At 43.6% G+C, this 21169-nt stretch overlaps 1 protein-coding gene across 3 annotated transcripts in view; it reads left to right on the plus strand.

Annotated features, from left to right (window-relative positions):
* Positions 1-21169, plus strand: part of POT1 (protection of telomeres 1) — a 119233-nt gene that overhangs the window by 52379 nt on the left and 45685 nt on the right. For all 3 annotated transcript variants that reach the window (XM_078376742.1, XM_020797242.3, XM_078376743.1), the window contains 2 exons: positions 3885-4015; positions 16010-16300. In XM_078376742.1, coding sequence (XP_078232868.1) covers positions 3885-4015; positions 16010-16300 — 422 coding nt within the window. The remainder of the gene's footprint in view (positions 1-3884; positions 4016-16009; positions 16301-21169) is intronic.

Below are 21169 nucleotides of genomic sequence, written 5' to 3' on the forward strand. Positions count from 1 at the left end.
GTCTACCTGGGATGCTTGTGAGACCCAGGAGCGCTTATGGCAGTGGGACCCTACTAACGTGTCCTGCTCATTCCGTGAGTTTAGGAAACATAGAAAAAAGATACCTATGTCCTAATAAAAAGAGGGAGAGTGGTGAAAAGTGGAAGAAGATAACAAAACGAACCACTGGGTAAACAGATGTCAGGAAATATCATTCCAGGTCATAGAATATTATGTTAGGTAAAGGTTGGGTCCACCTTTGGTGGCCCAACCTCTGAAGTCCACTTGTTCCATGCAACATCTGTAAAGAAAATCTGATATACATACTGTTATATATTTATAAGTCTCTATACTTTCTGGAGCCCTGGATGGTCAGGGTTCCTAATGACTTGAAAGCCATTAGGCTAACCTTTGCAGATACAATATAGCTATATAGGCATGGTATACAACCAGGGTGGACAACTGTGTTTATCTGGTTAGATTGACTATTTTAACAACTGCCATATTTTGGAAACAAAGGCCCAGTAAGGCACTCCATGACAGTCCTTTTACCAGTTACTTTAGAAGTTTACAGGTAACATGATTTGGCCAAAATTGAGGAGAGTTGAGTTGACGGGTTTAGATTACATGAAAGCCTTTCCTTCCCCCGGTACTTTGAATATTAAGTTAGAGTACTTATACACAATAGCTGCAGTGTAATCCTGAAACATGTCTGCTTAGAATGTCCAGTGGGTCTTATTTCTGGAAAAATGGGTACAAGATGGCAACATGTATAGAACGACATAGCTTTGGTAGTACTGTACTAGATATTTGGATGAATGTTTTGGGTTTATGTTGCACTCATCCTCTACCATCTCCATACTATTCCTTTTACTTGCACTGTGTTATGTTAGAAGTTGTATACCTTGCGAACTCACAATTCCTTGACCTTGTTAATTCAAGTGAGAAATAAACATATACACTTAAAACTAGTCATCAGAGTTTAATTATGTTCATATAATTTGTTTTCCATATCTCTGACAAGACACATAGTATGCTTTGATGTCATTTGTTGGGAATACTTCACAAAGTTAAGCTATCAGCAAACTTGGTGTGCCATGTTTTATAAAGCAGTATTTTAAATTGGTTTTCATTACTAACAAGTTTTGACCATTCACTGGCTATTAACTTATAAATGTTTTTTAACTCAAATCAGCCTCTGTTGGGCAGCACAGACATGTCTGTCTTCTTTTTAGTGACCAACAGTTTTTCTTTTGGTGATTATACAAAATTTTAAATTGATAATTACTTAATAGATTTTCCAACAGCTGAAAGTAATATATTTTAATAGTCAATGTACTGTGGCTAACTGTTGTTCAAATTGATGTAACTATGCCATACAGTGGATCCATGCCCGCCAGTGCAGTACTTTCACACACTGTGGTGGGTGGCTCAGAATTAATGGCATGCTGCTTGGGAAGCTTTAATTTGATCCTCCCAATTCTTGTGATCCTCCCAATTCTTGTGATCCTGCTCAGGTTCATTGTGGTGAAGGAAGGAGGTTGCTTCAGGTCACTGAAGTAGCTCAGTGATCTGAAGCAAAAAGCCTCTCCTTTGCAGAGCACAAGTAGTGATTTCAGCTGCTTTAGGGCCACTGCAGGATGAGGGGTAAAACGATTGCTGTTCCCCCTTACCCATGTAGAATTAGAGACACTTGCTGGTTTGGGATCACTGAAAGGCGATTCCATTTAATGGAGGGGAGGTTTTACAGGCAGACCATTGGAGGCCTCTCAGAAAGGCACCTGTGACTCATGGCCTGCACATTGTCCACCCCAGTCTAAGCTTCTCTTTAAAAAAAAAAAAAATCCCTTACTGCATGTTTCAGATGAAATTTTTTTAGCCAAAAAGCTAATCAATGCAAAGTCTAATCAGGAAGTACATTATATGTCATGGTGTAGAATTGTATCCATTTATAATGGGTAATAGAGATCATTAGATTTGTGGAGTTTTGATTAAAGATGTGGCTTGGAAGTTCCATCAGGCCTTACAGTAAAACTCAAAGACAATTTGCACTTAATCATACAGAAAAAATTAGGTGAATGGCTCAAGATTGCTTTTAATACTTAACAGGGAGTTTAATTTTTAATCTGCTGTGTCTAAAGATTTATATCAAGTTAGCAGCATTTAATCTAGAAAGAGATGTGATTTCCATTGTGGAAATCTAGCAAACTGTATTGAAATATGATCACACTTTAAAACGTTGTTACGTTAATTTTACTAGGTACTACCAATTTGGCATTAGCAAAATCAGTTTGTTGTTTCATTGTGCTTCCCATATTTTTTTAAAAAAAATACTATATTAAATTGAAAAAAGGAAAATGTCTTCAAGAAATAATACAGCAGAAAATAACATTCCTGTGTCAGAAAAAAGGACCACATCTGTCAAACACCATGCATATTTTTTTCTGTCATTTTTTCCGAATATTACACCAGCGCCGCTGGCTAAGAACGGGACACAAATGAAAATAAGTCTTATATCTTGCCTTCAGGGTTATGAATGAAAAGTCGAAAGAGATAATGAAAGTGGTTAAAGGAAATGGTAGGGGAGATAGTTTGACAGTGCCAGAACAGAGAGGTGTTTACAGCCCCATGTGGCCATGCTGATTTCTGCTTGCTTGCATTCCTGTCAGTATGAAGGTGGCGCAACTACTCCATGGCTCTCAGACCTCTACCCGGTGACAAGGATGGATGCCCTTTCCTTGCTTTTGCTCTTTTAAGACAATTGACAGCTGGAGCAAAAAAAGTCCTGGTGCAGAAAGTGAGGTGCAAGTTCTCTGCAGACTCTTGTGTTGAAGCTTATGGATAGTTCATGGCCAATTATGGGAAGAACGGCATGTAACCACATAGTAACTCTTGGTGCTTTGACTAATGATCTTCCATGGACAATTAGCGATGAGCTAGTAGTAGTCAGATTTGTTTGCTACTAATTGTGTGGATGATTGTTGAGAGACCCTGTGGCTCTCCTTATGTTGCTGAATTTCAGTTCATATCAGCCCTAGTCAGCCTGGCCACTGATGAGACATGATGGGAGTGGGAGTTCTTGGTTTTCTTCCTTTTGGTTCATAATCTTTGTTATCCTGGTTTGCCAATTAAGTTTGCTTTCAAACATTATTCACAAGTTTTGAGTAGTGTTTACCATCCATTGTGTCTTTCTTGTTTTCTCTGTGTTGTATCTTTATCAACAGACAACATTTTTAGTAATTTGTGTCTTTTCATACAGTTGTTTAAATATGATTATTTCCTTTTTTAAAATATATTTTTAAATGTGGGAGCACAGTGAAACGACAGCAAAAAGAGACAGGCTGTATGATCATCACTTACCAGCACTGCTATCTTTCTAGTTAGTAATAGCCAGTTTGAAATACTGCAAATGTACAATGGAATCCCAAACAAAAATGAGACTGAATTTTTGCAAGCCTTGCCCTTATTCTTCTTGTCTCATGCCAGAAAACAGGGTGACAGTGTTAGGACTGGCGAGTAATAGGATTGGCTGACCCAGTGTACTTATCATCTTATCTGTTCAAGCACTTTTAAATTCTTTGCTCTTTAATGTTATGGTTTTATGTTAGTAGTTTCTCTAGCTGTTTCAGCTCGGTTCGCATCTGTCTTCATGTCACAGTCTTAGATGAGATAACAGAGAACTGATGGATTTTATAACAGAAGTCAGTGTAAAACTGTATAATGTTTGACTCATTGCTCCTCTCTGGATACAGTATTGGTTGGTAAAGGCAAGTAGACTCCTGTAATCTAGTGATCCTGTTGAGTCAAGAACATAAACAAGATGGTTTTTCATAATAATTTGTAACTTCTTGCCAATATACTGGTTCCTTTCTCCTACCTTATTTTGTTTTACCCTTCTTTTGCAGATTATTGTTCTGTGGTAACTGTTGTGGACCAATCCAGTGCCAAATTTATATGCACACTTTTTAATACAAACAGAGATGCTCTTCCACGAATCTACAGAAATGGTGACATTGTTCGATTCCACAGGATAAAGGTAATTGCTGTGCATTTGCTTTTGATAGTGTAGATGAAGCTGTGCTGTAGTACACAAAATGAGCACAGCAGGTCATTCTTACTGAGATGGAACTCAATTGTGGATATAATGTTACAATTCTTGGTTAGCTCTCTCTTTCCCAACCCATCAGTGCAGTTTCCATAGCTTTGGCATGTTAGTAGGCTGAATATCTCATTAGAAAAACCTATACAGACAGTTGTATCACATTTCAAGACTGTGGGCTTTTTAATTTTTATATGATCTATTGCGGATCGTTTTTCAAAGAACAAATATTTCTGACTGCATTCCCATCAGCTCTACCTCCATGGTAGGTGGAGCTGATGGGAATTGTAGACAAACACGTCTGGAGGGCCAAAATTTCCCCATCCCTGTTCCATATATTTCCCCCCCACAAAAATGTTTACCGACTTGAAGAGGTACAAACATTTGCAACATTGGTTAGGAGTAGAGTTGGGGATGAATTTTAAAAATGATGATTCATTTTGATTTGTAATTCATCAAGGTTAACGAATCAATGAATATGAATTTATGAATATTCTTCAATGAATTGATTCATTGATTCATCTTTGCTTTAAAAGGCTATAAAGCTGGCCCCCAAGCACCTAGAGATACCAAATTTGCAGGGAAGCTTCATCGAATACTTTTCGACAAGTCCAGAAAGTTTGGTGAACATTCAGTAACGGACCCCTGAGCTATATAGTCACAAGGAGGACACCCCCAGGAAAGCTCCCCCCAGGCACTTAGAGAATCTGGAATCACACTGAGTCTTCCTATGTCTTTCCCCAACATGCCTGCCAAGTTTGGTGAAGATTGGATATCGGACATCCAAGTTATTCATCCACAAATTGGGTCCCCCCCAGGATAGTTTACCACACAGCACAGAAACCCATGGCATTGAGGGAGTTATATTTGGCACCAGCAGAATGAGAGATTTTTGGCACTTAGATAGCTTGGTTTGTCTCTGGCAGGCACACAGAGGCATGAGGCATTGAGTTTGTCTTCAGCAACATCACATTTGTCAGTGAAGCTCTTAGCAGCAAAGTAGACCATGGCCCCATCAGACACTGAGGTAATTGGCAGCAGCAAAGCAGGCTTTTTGGCCCCATCAGGCACAGAGGCACATGGCAGCAAAGTAGACCATGGCCCAATCGAGCACTGAGGCAAAAGGCAGCAATTTAAACTGTGGCCCATCGGGCACTGAGATAGGTAAAGGTAAAGGTTCCCCTTGACATTTAGTCCAGTCGTGTCCGACTGTAGGGCGTGGTGCTCTTCCCGTTTCCAAGCCATAGAGCCAGCGTGAGATAGTTGGCAGCACAGTAGGCTTTTTGGCCCATCAGGCACAGAGGCAAAAGGCAACAAATTAGACTGCAGCCCATCGGGCACTGAGATAGTTGACAGCAAAGTAAGTTTTCTGGCCCATCGGGCACCGAGGCGAAAGGCAACAAATTTGACTGTGGCCCATCGAGCACTGAGATAGTTGGCAGCAAAGTAGGCTTTTTGGCCCATTGGGCACTGAGGCGAAAGGCAGCAAATTAGACTGTGGCCCATCGGGCACTGAGGCATTTGGTAGCAATGTAGGCTCCTTGACCCCATCAGGTACTGAGGCACATGGCAACAAAATAGGCTTTTTGGCCCCCATCAGGCACTGAGGCGCAAGGCAGTAAAGCAAGCTTTTTGGTCTCATTGGGCACTGAGGTAGTTGACAGCAAAGTAGACCATGGTGCTGCGGGTTAAACCGCTGGGCCACTGGGCTTGTCAGTTGGAATCCGTGTGATGGGGTGAGCTCCCATTGCTCATCTCACCTTCTGCCAACCTACTAAGACAGTAGAGACACACACAACAAAACCACTCAGGAATTAAATTTTGGGGACTGAGGTAGTTGGTAGCAAAGCAGGCAGGAAAGCATGTATAGGCATCAGGCACTGAGGCAATTGGCAGCAAAGTAGGCTTTGCTCATTGGGTGTATAGTGGCAGAAATCTTCAGCATTGATGAGCAAGAGAGTGACATTTGAAACACAAGCCTCCAAAAAGAATTAATTGCAAAGGAACAGTTTCCCCCATCCTCCACATGGCCATCAGCCCCATGCTGCTGAAGGCACTTAACCACACACACTATTGTATCCTGCAGCAAAGTGAAGTGGTGTTAGGAAATCTTTTGTCTTTTCATTAATGTGGGCTTTTTTTCTAGAATCCGTTCACAGACTAGCTTTCTTTTGGGATATGGAAATGCAGGAGCACAATTCAAAGCAGTTTCATGAGTTTGGAGAGGTTTGAAGTTCACCATCTCAAGAGAAAGGTGTATTTTCACAGGAGCCAAATCCAGTTCCTTAGCAGCCTGTAGCACTGAGTGACCTTTAAGTTTATATGCCCATTGCTCTTTTAACTGAGGTGTTGGAGCCCAATCAATTGTACTTTTATAATGGTAATGCAACAATATAGGGTCAGTACCATAACTTGGCAAGAGAGAATATACTTTCCCTCTGTTCTTAGCATCAACTTCATACAAAGGAGTGAATTGCCACAGATCCGTGACATTTACCCATGCAGCCACAGCTTTACTAGAAGCTTTGTTACCATTTTTCTTAGGGGCTCTCTCCTGTCTTCCCACACTTTTATTCCAATATTTATCTCAGAATATAGAGGATCTCTAATCTCACTGATGGAATCAACATATTCATACACCTGTAATACATTTTTGGGATCTTTGTCCTTGACCAGATAACACAATTCCCCTGGCAACACTGAATAAAATTGTTCTAAACAATTACATATTTCATTTGATCTAGAGAAATGACATTCTCACGTTCCATCTATTTGTCCAAACATTGAATCAATTTAGCCTCCACTTGGGCATAAGATTCTTCAGGCTTTTTGGTAAGGAAACAAAATTTTCTTCTAAGATGTTCTGCATTTATGCCAAATACTATTTTTCTATATGCCTCAAAATCTCTAGTTTGCTCCAGAGGCATCTGAGAATAAAGCTCCGCTAAATCGCCACTTATTTGCAATCTCAAAACTATCATCCTTAATCTCAAAATCCCAGCATGTTCTCTCAAATGAAATCAAGAAAGATTCAGGTCAATCTTCTTGCCTATATTGGGGAAATTTCTTTAGCTTGATTTTTGAGAGGTTTCCCTCACTAGAATTGTTGTTGTTGTTGTTGTTGTTGTTGTTGTTATGAACAGCTAATTCCATTTTTTTCATCTCTATTTCAAACTCCATTTGTCTGGCCTCAGCTCTCTCCTTGAGCTCTAGTTCCCTAGCTCTTTCTTCAGCCCAGCAGTTGCTCCAAGAGTGCCCATGTCTCCCAGGTGCCTGCATCCCACTCGGGCTTGACGTGGCTGGCCAGGCCAAGGGCATCACACACCACAAAGTGTCATTTGTGAGCCATGCATACGATGTCCTCAAAGCCCATTATGCCACCCAGCATCCCCCGATTAATGCCCTTGATCGGTCCGTGGAGGCTGTTGTGGCCTTCTCAGGCCAAGTTCTGAAGGAGTCCTGCTATTGATTCCAGTCTCCTCATTGGGCCAAGTTCTGACCACCACCTGCTTCCTGAGTCAAGTCAGCTCATTGGGCCAAGTTCTAGCAAGTCCTGCCTGATGAGGCAACTTAATTCAGCAGGCAGGAGTTGGTCAGAACTTGGCCCAATGAGCCAACTTGACTCAGCAGGTAGGAGTTGGTCCAAAGGGGTGACTGGACTCAGCAGCAGACAGGACTTATACAGAACCTGGCCCGATGAGGCGAATTGACTCAACAGCAGGCAGGACTTATACAGAACTTGGCCCAATAAGGTGACTAGGATTGGCAGCTGGACTTCTGACTGAGGGGCAGGTTTACAGGCCGGCACGCAAGTAGGCAAGTCTTTTTTTTTTTTTTTCAAGAGGACTGGCAGCTGGGCAGGCAGGCGGGCAGGCAGAGATGTGGGCTCAGGCAGGCAGTGTGTTAAGGGAAAGACTGTCATTGGAATCCTACCTCTTTGGGTTCAGCGAGGGGAAGCCCAACAAGGGAAGGTTCACCTTGATGAAAGACAGTCTGCAATAATGGGCTCCAAACCTTCAGGGCTACCCTTTTGGAAGCAGGCGCCTCCTTCTGCCTCCTCACATCTCCCTCTGGAGCTGCTCTCTTCCCTCCCCCAGATGGCACTGACAAAGTGCCTTCCCTGGACAGGATCCTTGGGTGGTGCCTCTCCAGATGTTAGTGGAGGGTGGTGGAGTAGAGATGCCGGGAGACTGACCCCCTCCAGACCACCACAAGGCAGGCATTGCAGCATGCCAGCCATGGGTCATTATTGACAGCCGTGAAATGATCCCACATGCCCCCTCTGCCATGTTTGCATGGCGATGACGCACAGAACCCTGTATCCCAGGGGTGCTGCTGGTCAGGGAGGAGGGAAGAGATAACTCTGTGGACAGGGGTGGGTGTGGGTTGTGAAGCCTGTCCTGCCTTTACTGGTTCCAGATCAGACTGGGGATCTTTGGAAACCAGTAACTCCTCAGAATCCTCTAGGAAGAGGAGTGACCGTTCTTTTGACACCTCTGGAAGCTTTACTTCCATGCCTGGCTCCAAGGCCGCCAGAGGAGGAATGGTGTTGGTGTTGGTGGTGCCACTGCCTAGCTTACGTAGCTTCACAGCCTTCTTCCCCTTTGAGTCCCTGTGATGCAGAACTCCCTTCATTTTCTACTGCCTGCCAAACCAACAAATATAAAGCAATGCAATGGGGAAGGAAACCAATAGAGGGTCAGAGAGTGTGTGTAAATTTTATTTTTTAAATGATGGTGGGGAGTGGTGGACTAGTTGTTTTACTAAAACATGACCTGCTTAAACCAAGCCCCCACCGTGTAAAGTAAATTAGGAAAAGGGATTCCAGTCCACACACACAAGTTCCCCCACCCACCCACTGTGGTTAAATCCCTCCCCAAATTCCCAGTAAAGTTAATGAGAATGAAATGAATGAAAAAATTACAAATGTGTGCTTTGTTGCCACAAAAGTGAAACTACAAGAATGGCACAAGCACCCGCAAGCCAACAGCAACTGTTCTCATTCTGGAGAGAATGAACAGAAGTGGGGAAAGGCTGGAGGGGAAAAGCTTATGAAGCTCTGTAAAAGTTAGATCAACCTTTCAGCAGCGCTAATGGCTGCCAGACATGGCAATCCAGGATTCTGTCCTGATTGGCTAGAGCTCCTAATTGGCACCAGCAAGCTCAGAGAGATCCCAAAGAGGGTAACAAATATTAACAGATCAACGAATAAAACCAAGAAAATATTCGTCGATCCGTATTCGTCATGATTTATAATTTGACGAATGCGGATTGACGAATATATGACGAATCGGCTATATTCATCGAAAAAACTGAGCCGTTTTTATATTTGTTCCCATCTCTAGTTAGGAGACAATCTTGTGTCCCCGTCGTCTTTGTCATGCCCTTTCTCCCTCCTTAATAAAGGCTTTTTTGGACTCAGAGTTTTCTGGACGTTTCTTTACCCAGAATGTGAACAATTGGAAAGGTTGCAAAATACAGCTTTAAATGCAAGTTCCTGTGTGCTTGCTTGGAAATTTCCCCCACTTTGTTCATGGGTGCATAATCCCAGCTAAGAGTACATGTTTGGGGCTCTTTCATTAAAATAATTCAGTTCCTCCACTGAAGGACTTGTGCTTCCTTACGTCTAGCCTGTTCATCTGTGTCTGGTCCAGGCTTAAATTTCCTGAAATTTAAAGGAAGTTGGAACAGCTGTCACTTCTTGCCACATTTCTCTCAATGTCATTTCCTTACTGTGCTGAAAGCCTATGAAACAGCTGCTTAAAGTCAAAGGTTTATTTATTAGTAAAGCAACTCCACGTATCCGTAAAAAGTTCAAACACATTTAATCATTTTTCACAATAATTTTATTGATTTTACACACATACATATAATCTCTGTATATGTATATTCATATATTTATCCATTTATTGGTGTTTATACTTCATTATTTCCCTTCCTGACCCTCTTTGTCCCAATCCATCCATGTGCTGAGAGGGAAAATATTATTGGTTCATGTAGTACTATACATGACTGAGAATATATATACTTCAGAGATGTTTTTGTTGTCTGTTCTATTCATATAGTTTATATATAGGTACCAGTCCTTGACAAATGAATCAGTGCATTTCTCCCCACTTGCTACAGTACATGTAACTTATTGGTCAATTTTTCCTGCAGTGCTACTTGACTTATTTTAACATATCATCATGTAATTGAAGGTCCTTTCAAGTATTTCCAAATTTTAACTATATATAGTGTATCTTGCTGCTTCCAAAAGGCCTACAGACACATTTAAGGATGAAGATTCGAGGGTATTCTTACTGTATAGTTCTTCTCCTAATTTGAACTGCTGTTTTGTTGTGAATACATCATAGACATCTTGCTGCTCATTGAAAGGAAGAAAGTGTGTGAAATTGTGTTCAAAATGAAAATACAAGTCATTATTACATATTCCTCCTTTTTTAGAAATTGTGAATATACTCTAAGGCACAATGAAATGGCAGAAGCTGCAACAATTTGTTTTCTTAAGTTTAAACTTCCAGTTAGGTAAATGAGAGTATTTACCAAGGTGCTGCACTTCATTTTTCTGTTTCATTGCTGCTCACATATATCCCCCCCCCTCTCTCTCTGTGTATGAATGAACTCTACTAGGAGCAAAATAGTTGCAAAATTAATAGACCCCCCACATTGCCTCAAGGCATCTATTTGTTCCATTAGGAGCATGTAGGGGAAAATATTTTTTTACTGCCTACTATGTTACAAAATGTGTTGGTTTGGCCACTTTTGGGCACTTACAGCTGTTTGAGTAACTTACAGCCATTTATCTGAGAATCCAATTTAGCTGTGGTCAGGGTTCAACTGGCAGGCAAATTTAGAATTGTAAAAGTTTAATTAAGCTGCTTAAACATTATACTTTTAAGCTGCCTGAGTAAATTATAACTTTCCTGCTTATTGGTGCCTAAAAGTTTCATGAGGAATGTGGATCCATAGTTCCAATTAATTCATGTGCTTCCAACTCAAAACTTGCTTTGTAATTTTGTTGTATCCTGTCATTATACATTCTACTGAAAAAGAGAGTTGAGATCAAACATGAGTTGATCTAAAATATGTAAACGTGTAGGGTTGTAGTTCATGATTGTTATCAATGAGGGGCAAATATATATTTTGAAGTGCATAAATTGGAAGCTTTTATGCGCTAGTTTAAATACATCATTAAATTGCGTCTGGTGAGAAACTTCGGAATCCTTTTTCTTTGTATCAAATATTATAGTGTTGGCTTGGTTGAGATTATCAATAAAGCAGGTTTTTTAGAGGAATCTTGATTTACTATGCTCAAGCATAATGCTGGTTGCATGTTGTCATGTTCCATACAGCTTCTCCAGTGAGCAGCAGTAGCTATACTAACTATTATTTTGGGCCTAAATCCAGCTTTGCCCCCCCCTTCCCACTTTTGCTTGATGCTGCTATTCTTCCCGGAAAAGTCCAGCTTTGGATCCTTTCCTTGGATGTTTGTTTCCTTGTTTATTTGGGTTCAGGCCATGCAAACCAGTAATTTATCTCTCCCCAAACAGGCCAGAGTTATAATCCATACTTGGTTTTTTGTTTATTACTTTGCCTTGTGTGATGACAGGCAAACTAGAGTTCCTGGTTCAATATGTCATAATAAATAGAGCCTAGACAGAAGGTCAGAGCTTGGATTAATCCAGAGGTGGCCAAGAGGTAGCCCTCAAAATACTGTAACTGCCACATTTGTCTTATCCTTGAGTTTGCTGGCTAGGGTTATTGGGAAAAGCAATTCCAGCAATATCTGGAGGGCCACCATGTCGACTTGTAATTTGACTGGTCCCACTTACAGGGGAAGCCAAACAAAGTAATCGGGTTGTATGCTTTTGCCAGCTGTTCCTTTCAGATAAGCCAGAATTATTTCCTTGAAACATACATCACTTTTATATACATATGTGGCATTATGTTAAAACTGTATGTAATGAAAAAGAAATTCTGTTAATGCAAGCACAGATTTCTGCATAGAACGTAAGTTTCTTTTCCAGAGAAACAACACATTTGGAGCCAGTGTCAGCATCCAGATGAATCTGAGTAGTTTAAGTAATCCGCAACTGGACAAGTAGTTTGTAGTGTGCACAGTTTGAATTCCCTTTTCCATTATTCATGTCCTTGCCAATCGCCCTGCTGGGTGGGGATAATGGAAATTGGAGCCAGGCACATTTGGAGACCTCGGGGAGGGCCGCAGAACTGAAGCTGATTTAAGAAGCCAAGTGGTGCTACACAGGCATTCTGGAAGTCACTTTAACGCATGAAACAACAAAAGTCAGAGAAGCCTGTTGACTGGAAGTTGGTGGAAAAAAAACCTTGATTTTACTTGGAAAGGATTTTCATTCTGAATTTTCTTGTGCATTCCAGAATAGCTAATGTCTCTATTATATTTAGTAACAGGACACATATATCTAATGAGATATTTATTATGGCAGCAGTCAGGTATAACAATACAATACTGTTCATATTTACTTGGACACTAGTGCTTCTGTATTCGGTGCAAGTTAATCTTGTGCAGGTGTGGGAATACCCTGAATGACCTTATGCCTTGGCCCCATCTGCTTGGGCCCAGCTCAGCCAAGCATCTGGCAGTGCCCAAGAGAAGAGTATTTTATCCTTTTAATGGGGCCCTAGCATATTTTCTGAATTCTAAGGTTAAAGTTTGTACCAGATAATTTAGTATTCTACTTAGAATCTTATATCTCGACTTTAGGATCAGTATTAATTTCCAGATTGTATGGTTTTGTTTCCAGTTTATGCACACAAAAATGATTTTAGTAAAGAACATTATCAGTCCAATGTTTAGAAAGTCAAGACTCAAGCGTTTTCAAATTTGCAAGTTTTAATAAAACTCTCATTTCAAATTATGAATAATTGACTTGTTCTTGAAGTGTTATTATTTGAAGTATTATTACTTCATTTTGTGACCTTATTCAAATTTATGTATGTATCACTCCTGATTATATTATTGCTTTCCAATGAATTAAAACAATTGTTTACTTATCTTAAATAACATAAAAGCTGTCAAGATCATGTCCAGCCTTTGTCTTTCTAAGATAAAGGCTGCAAAGGGAGCTTACTTTGCTCTCTGGATAAGCAAAACTTCCAACCAGCAGGTGGAGTTATTCTGTATAGTACGCAACCTATCTGGAATTGGTCACAGTGATTGGCTCCCCCTAGTATTTCACTTGACCAATTTGCAGCCTTTTTAAAATCTAAAGTGGAGGCCATCCGCTGGAACCTATCCCCCTATTTGAAGCCAGTAGATTGAGCAGAGACATCCAGTGTTCTGTCCTGTCCGATGAAGATCACTCACTTTCAGCCAGTGACGTCACTTGAGATTGACAAAGTACTTGACCACTGTTGTGCCACCACCTCTTCCCTTGCCTGGCCTGACTAATCAAAGCGGCCAAGTCCGTAACAACTTAATGGGCCATTGCTATAATAAATGGGTCTCTCCAGGAGGGCAGGGTTTCCCTTGCCCTCAAGAACACACTCATTAGGCCCATTAGGAAGAAACCGAGCTTGGCAGCGGACGGCATTGGCAATTGTAGGCCCGTCGCCAATGTTTCTTTCCTTAGCAAGGTAGTAGAAAAGGTGGTTGCCGATTAGCTTCAGGCTCTCTTGGATGAGACCAGCGCCCTGGATTTGTTCCAGTCAGGCTTCAGACCACGCCATGTCATGGAAGCAGCATTGATCGCCCTGCTTGATGACCTTTAGAGGGAGGCCTACAGGGGCAAAATGTCCTTGTTGGTTCTTCTTGATATCTCAGCCACCATTGATACCTTTGACCATGGTATCATCCTGGGGAGGCTGTCCGAATTGGGGATTGGTGGCCTAGCTTTTGCTTGGCTCCAATCCTTTTTGGAGGACCGTTCCCAGAGAGTACAGCTTGGAGAGAAAGTATTGACCACATGGCTCCTCAATTGTGGGGTGCCCCAGGGATCAATCATCTCTCCAATGCTGTTTAATATCTATATGAAGCTGCTGGGTGGGGTCATCAGGGGATGTGGCACTTCATGTCACCAGTATGCTGATGACACGCAGCTCTACATTTCCTTTTTTCCAACAGCAGTGCCGTTGCATCCCTTAAGTGCTGCCTAGGGGCCGTACAGCAATGGATGCAGGAGAATGGACAGGTTGAACCCGGACAAAACAGAGGTCCTGAGGGTGAGCGCCCCTTCTGTCAGTGGTTTGGGAAGCTTGCTCTTTTTTTGGGGGGGGAATTCTCACCTTGAAGAGTGTGGTCCACAGTTTGGGGGTCCATCTTGACCCAGCGCTTACCATGGAGTCACAGGTGGTCTGCATCTGTGGCCTGCTCCGCCTACTTACATCTTTGGCAGGTTGCCCATCTGCGCTCCTGTTTGATGCCAGGTCACTCCCCACTCTGGTCCATGTGCTCATAGTCTCGAGATTAGACTACTGCAATGCTCTATATGTGGGACTGCCTTTGAGACTCATGCGGAAGCTACAAATGGTCCAGAACACGGCCACCAAATTATTAACTGGGGTTAAAAGACATCAACATATCCCCCCCCCCCCGTAACCTATTCGTTTTTGCATTGATTTCAAAGTACTAATGCTTACATATAAAGCCCTAAATGGTTTAGGGCCTCGATACCTGGCAGAGCGACTGTCCCCACCTAGCTCTATTCGTGTCACTTGATCAAGCCAGACCAGAAGGTTGAGGGGCTTAACCCTGAGAGAGGCCCAGAAGGAGAGAGAAGAAACTGGGCCTTCCCGATGGTGGCCCCTCATCTTACCTTACCCCTGGAGATTCAACTGGCACCCTCGCTGGGAATTTTTAAAAACAAGTTGAAGACTTGGTTCTTCCAGCAGGCCTTTCCCCCCTCCCATTATATAGCATCTTTATCCCATCTTGGATCCTGTTTTCTTTATTGATTTTTCTGCTCTTATCATCAAAGTTATTTTAATGCTGTTTTTATCTTTAGTTTGTAAGCTGTCCAGAGTAGATTCCCGAATCTATATGGGCAGGGTAAAATTGAATGTATGAATGAATAATCTGGAAGTTGATTTATGGCAACAGGACTTCTTATTGGGTTGAAATGTTTCACTACTTTTCAGTCTGAGGAGAGTTCATAGGAAACATTGGGGACGGGCCTATCTTCCAGGTTGGTTTTACTTCCCCCTGGTCTGAATAGACTCTTTGCAGTACTTCTCTACCCATTGTCATGGTTTGTTAACAGTGGTCTTTCTGGTGTGTGTGGTCCTGATCTTTCTGGGGACAGATGAAAGGGCAGCATGATAAATAGAAAACAGATTGATGCTAAGGCCTCCACCCCTGTTGAGTGAGGGATTTTCTATATGCAAATGTATGGCCTCCCTGACCCCTCTCTCAAAACACCTATCTTCTTGGTCCAAAATGAGTACATCTTGGTCATCAAATGAGTGTCCTTTGTCCTTCAGATGAAGGAACACTGTACACATTGTAATCCTGACCCATTGTCCCTCCTGTGCTGGGCCATTTTCCTGTTTAGTGGTTGCTTGGTTTCTCCAACGTAGAGCTCTGAACACTCTTCTTTGCATTGGATTGCATATACTCTATTGTGTTTTGGTGTCCGGTCTTTGGGGTGGACAAGTCTCTGCTTTAGTGTGTTTGTGGGTTTGAAGTGCATAGGCATGTGGTTTTTACCAAAAATTATTTTGAGCTTTTCAGACCAACCTGGTGAAACCAACTTGAGGATATATCACGGGCCTCCTTCCAACTCTCCTCAGACTGAAGAAGCTACTTGAATGAGTAGTGAAATGTTTCATCCCAATAAGGAAGAGGTCCAGTTGCCATGACTCAGCTTCCAGATAACCTCACCTGGATGACTGAAGATCTTCACAGATAGATTGTTTACTTACTTTTCCATTTCATTATCCTTTCTGTTCTAGGTCAGAGAGTTCGGGGGCGAGATACAAGGAATCGGTGGCAAAGGATTTGCAGCACTTACCTTTGACGGCACTGTAGGGGCGCCGGTGGTTCCTCGAACAACTAGCAAATTATTCACTTTTACAGATGAAGACAGGAGAATAGTAGAAAACTTGCGCATTTGGGTGGCAAGGAATCCTTCCAACTCTAAGCCAGCAGTAAAATTGTCTGACATCCAGCCACCAATGTTTTTTGAACTAACTTGCCAGCTGGTAGGAAAAGCAAAAGTGGATGGATCTTCCTATCTTCTGAAGGTTTGCTGCTTCTTTTCTCCCAATAATATAATTCAAGAGCTGTTGCACATTCTCTCTGAGACTGGATGTCATCTTTAATCTGTCATACATTTCTTTCTCATTTCAGCAGTATTGCCAAAAACAAAGTAATGTTACCTTGTGTTGCTAGAGGTATTGTACGTACTTCAGTTATGAGATTCAGAGTTTGCAGCTTTATTGAGAAACATTTGTACAGTGGTGCCTCGCTTAATGAGCGCACCGTAGAATGACGAATCTGCATAGCGAGGGGGTTTTAGTGATCGCAAATGCGATCGCATACCGATGGCTCCTATGGCCGAAAATCGCTTTGCGATGGTCGGTAAGCGGTTCGCTTACCGACCTTCGCTTTGCGCCCCGCGGATCAGCTGTTCGGCAGCTCCAAAATGGCCGCCGGAAGCCCCGAAATAGCCGCGTGCAGCGTTTTCGCACCCTCGGTAAGCGAGGGGAAGGCGCGAAAATGGCTGCCGGCCATAGGAAAACATCGCTGAACGGTGAGTTTTCGGCCCATTTGGAACGCATTAAACATTGTTTTCTTGATCCGTTCAGCGATGTTTTCACATAGCGAGGGTTAATCCGGAACGGATTAACCTCGCTATGCGAGGCACCACTGTATATATGCAGATATTGACTATTTTACTTTCACAACTTAAATTAGAGATAAGTAGAGCCCCCACCCAAGCACCCAGTCTGCTTTGTGTCCTCTGAATAAAGGCATACAGATCAAGCCCCTGTGCCATTTTAGTAACATGCCAGTGGGCTCGCTGTCCTAGTCCATGATGGTGTTTGCATATTTCCAGTTCTCACTAAAAGCTCCAGTCCTGGTAATGGCAAGCACAGGTCAAAGATGGGATTGTGCAGGAATAACCGGAGAATATCAACCACACTGTACAAAGCTGGACGCTCTGTAATTTCCTTTCCCCATCCTCCTTTTTTGAGCCACTGCGAGAAAGCTCCAGTCAGTTTCCTGAGGCAGCTACCAGGAACATAACAAATAAGGGACTTCAAAAAGGCATGGAATCAACAGTCTTTGGTTTTGTTTTGTTTTTTCTTAAAAGGGCAATGAGGGGAGCCTGAGCTTCTACACTTTCTGTTCTTTCTCTCTGTTCACCAACTATTCCTAACATTGCATCTGAAATTGTGGTTCTGTAGCCACAATGATTTGATTGGATCAATGATTTTGTAGTAGGGAAAGCAAAAAAAATCTTCACTTCTAAAGTAAAGAGCATTCTCAATTTTGGCATCCTTTTTTTTTTCTTTCCCCCCTCCACTCCTAATTGTGGTGCATGAATTCCAGGTTTTATATAAGGGCGTCATGGGGGTGTTGCTCCGCCTCATAGGTGATGGGCAGTTCTTTGCTCTCTCCCATGGTCACCTAGGATATGCACAAATATACATAATTCATAATACACTAAAGTACAGTGGTGCCTCGCACAACGGGCGCCTCGTAGAGCGATGAATTCGCTCTATGAGGCCGTTTTTGCGATCGCAAATGCGATCGCAAAACAATGCCCGTATAGGCTGGGATTCACAGAGCGAAGGTCAGTAAGCTGCTCGCTTACCGACCTTCGCTTTGCAACCCGCCGATCAGCTGTCCGGCGGGTCCAAAATGGCCACCGGGACAGGCGAAAGGGGCCGGGGCGCAGCGTTTTCGCGCCCTTGGTAAGCGCCCCGGCCCCTTTCGCCTGTTCCGGCGGCCATTTTGGACCCGCCGGACAGCTGATCGCAGCCATTTTCGCGCCCTCGTAAAGCGAGGGGAGGGCGTGAAAATGGCTGCCGGCCATAGAGGAACATCGCACAACGGTGAGTATTTGGCCGAATTGGAACACATTAAACGCTGTTTAATGCGTTCCAATGGCTTTTTACTTTCCGCTGAGCGATGTTTCACACAGCGAGGGTTAATCCGGGACGGATTAACCTCGTTGTGCGAGGCACCACTGTATAATGGTCTTTAAGGTATCATATCATTTTGTCTTGTTTTGTTTCTTTGAATTTGCCTGATATGCCTAATTCAGGTTGCATTACTATATTTATCTAAAGACAGTACAGGTTTCCAGTGTGGTGTAGTGGATAGAGTGACAGACTAGAACTCCGGAGAGCAAGATTCAAATTCCCACTCATCCATGTAAACTCACTAGGCGATTGGAACTCATAAAACCACACCTTAAATATCTCACTTACACTGAAAGCCCAAGGAAGTCCAAAAACATCTGTGAGGCCTCTTTAACAACTGTGGCTCTCATGTTTTTTGTGTAATCATTTACATTTGAGTTATTTCTATACTTGTATAGGCAGTATAATCCCATTACTGTAAATCATATTCTTACAGTTCTTGATAAGAAACATTGTCATACTTCTTCACTGAAGCAGCAGTGAAGTTGGTCTTGTGGTTTGTTTAAACTACATAAAAAGGAATTCTTTTTAAACTTCATCCAGCACCGTAATTGTTGCTTTAATTAAAAAGCAAGCTCAACTCATGTGAATGAATCGGTGTACAGTGAACAGTTTTATGTTTCTGGGAAATACAGTGGTGCCTCGTATAACGAGCGCCCCGTTTAACGAAGAAATCGCATAGCGATGGGTTTGCGATTTTTCCCCATAGGCACCATTTTCCCCCAGCTGAGCGGCGGGAGCTTTGAAGCCCTGCCGCTCAGCTGGGGGAAAATGTCGGCGGTGGGCTGCGGCCTCGGAAGGACCCCGAAGCCATGGTCCCCTGCCAACAATTCCCTTCCGAGCTCTCAAAGGGCCCCTTCCGATATTGGAGAAAGCCCTTTGAGAGCTCGGAAGGCTCTCAGGGGCGGCGGGGGAAGGGTATGGGGGTGTCGAAGGCTTCCAGGCCTTTGCCTGGAAGCCTTCCGGACACCCCCCCACCCTGTCCCCGCCGCCGGCAGCCTCCCCGCGCCGCCTCCCCCGGCCGTTCTCGGACTTCTGGAAGTCCGAGAACGGCTGGGGAAAGCAGTGCGGGGAGGCTTCAAGCATCGGGGGACAGGGGGGATCGGGAAGGGTTGAAGCCTACCCGCGCCGCTTACCCAGGCCGTTCTCGGACTTCCAGAAGTCTGAAAACGGCCTGGGTAAGCAGCGCGGGTAGGCTTCAACCCTTCCCAATCCCCACTGACCCTGTCTCCGATGCTGGTAGCCTCCCCGCACCGCCTACCCAGGCCATTCTCGGACACCTAGGTGTCCGAGAACGGCCGGGGTAGGCAGTGCAAGGAGTCTTTAAGCGGCGGGAACGGGGGGGATCGGGAAGGCTTGAAGCCTACCCGCGCCACTTACCCAGGCCGTTCTCGGACTTCCAGAAGTCCGAGAACGGCCTGGGTAAGCGGCGCGGGCAGGCTTCCACCCTTCCCGATCCCCCCCACCCTGCCCCCGATGCTTGAAGCCTCCCCGCACTGCTTTCCCCAGCCGTTCTCGGACTTCCAGAAGTCCGAGAACGGCCTGGGTAAGCGGCGCAGGTAGGCTTCAACCCTTCCCGATCCCCCCACCCTGTCCCCGATGCCGGTAGCCTCCCCGTGCCGCCTACCCCAGCCATTTTCGGACGCCTGGAAGTCCGAGAACGGCTGGGGAAAGCAATACGGGGAGGCTTCAAGCGGCGGCTGCAGGGTGGGGGTTGTCCGCACCCAGCCTCCCCCCACGGCTTGTATCCAAGCTGTGGGGGGAGGCTGGGAGGGTGGTGGGATTGGGATGCCTTTCAGGCATCCCGGGCTTGGATCCCACCCGCCGCCGGTTACCCTTGGGTAACCGGCAGCGGGTGGGATCCAAGCCCGGGATGCCTGAAAGGCATTCCAATCCCACCACCCTCCCCCCGCGGCTTGGATCCGAGCCGCAGCGGCTACCCCAGCCATGGCCGGACTCTAGGGAGTCCAGCCATGGCTGAGGTAGCCGCCGTGGGTCAGATCCAAGCTGCAGGGGGAGGGAGAAAACCGGATAATCCGTTCCAATTGGAACGGATTAACCGGTTTTCAATGCATTCCTATGGGAAATGGTGCTTCACATAACGATGTTTTCACATAACGTTTTTTTTTCGGAACCAATTAACATCGTTATGCGAGGCACCACTGTATTTTTTAAAGGATGTTCTAGTCCTCTAGAACAGATTTACAAGGCACATGGGGGCTGCAGGAGAACAGTCTTTCAACCCCTATCTATACAGTAGAAGATGTTGATGCAGCTTAGATATTTTGAGAACTACTCAGATTATGTCAGATTATTTATTATTAAGCAATCAATTATTTTTTTAAAAAGCCAAGATCAAATGATGCAAATTTGTTTCTAACACCAGTGGATTGTTCTCATTGTAGCTCTCTGCGCATGCACCAAGGTTATCTCAGCCACATTCTTAAGGTGTATGTATGGTGCTGCAAGAGGAAGGAGGTAAAGCTTACTTTATGGATAGTAGCCACATACCTTAGAAGCATATACAGTAGTTGAGCCCTAGCCTTAGCTTTTGCAGCTTTTACAAATTGGATACAATTTAATTTTCTTTTCTGAAATATCAAATTTTTGTAATCTTTTGCTTATTTTTTGTGTATCCTGCCACAAATGGTTTTCAGTTTCCTGTTTCTCTAATTTGAAAGATTTGCCAGAGTTATGCAGAATTGCCAGCATTCCCTCATGATGGCTGACAGCCTTGAAAATGTGGGCAACAAAATGTCAGGTCAAGTGTTTTTACTAAAGCATGGGCAAAAAGAGAATAAGTCACTCTGCTGTTAAAACAAAAAGCTTTAGTATGTAACGTGTCAAAGCATAGTACATACTGGCTGAAATCCAGTAGTAAATGGCAACTATAATAGGAGCATTGAATCAATGAGGATTTTGTGAGTCGACTCTTCTGTGAGTTCCACTGATTGAATGGAC

The sequence above is a fragment of the Pogona vitticeps genome, chromosome 5 (assembly GCF_051106095.1).
Source record: "Pogona vitticeps strain Pit_001003342236 chromosome 5, PviZW2.1, whole genome shotgun sequence".
Taxonomy (NCBI): Eukaryota; Metazoa; Chordata; class Lepidosauria; order Squamata; family Agamidae; genus Pogona; species Pogona vitticeps.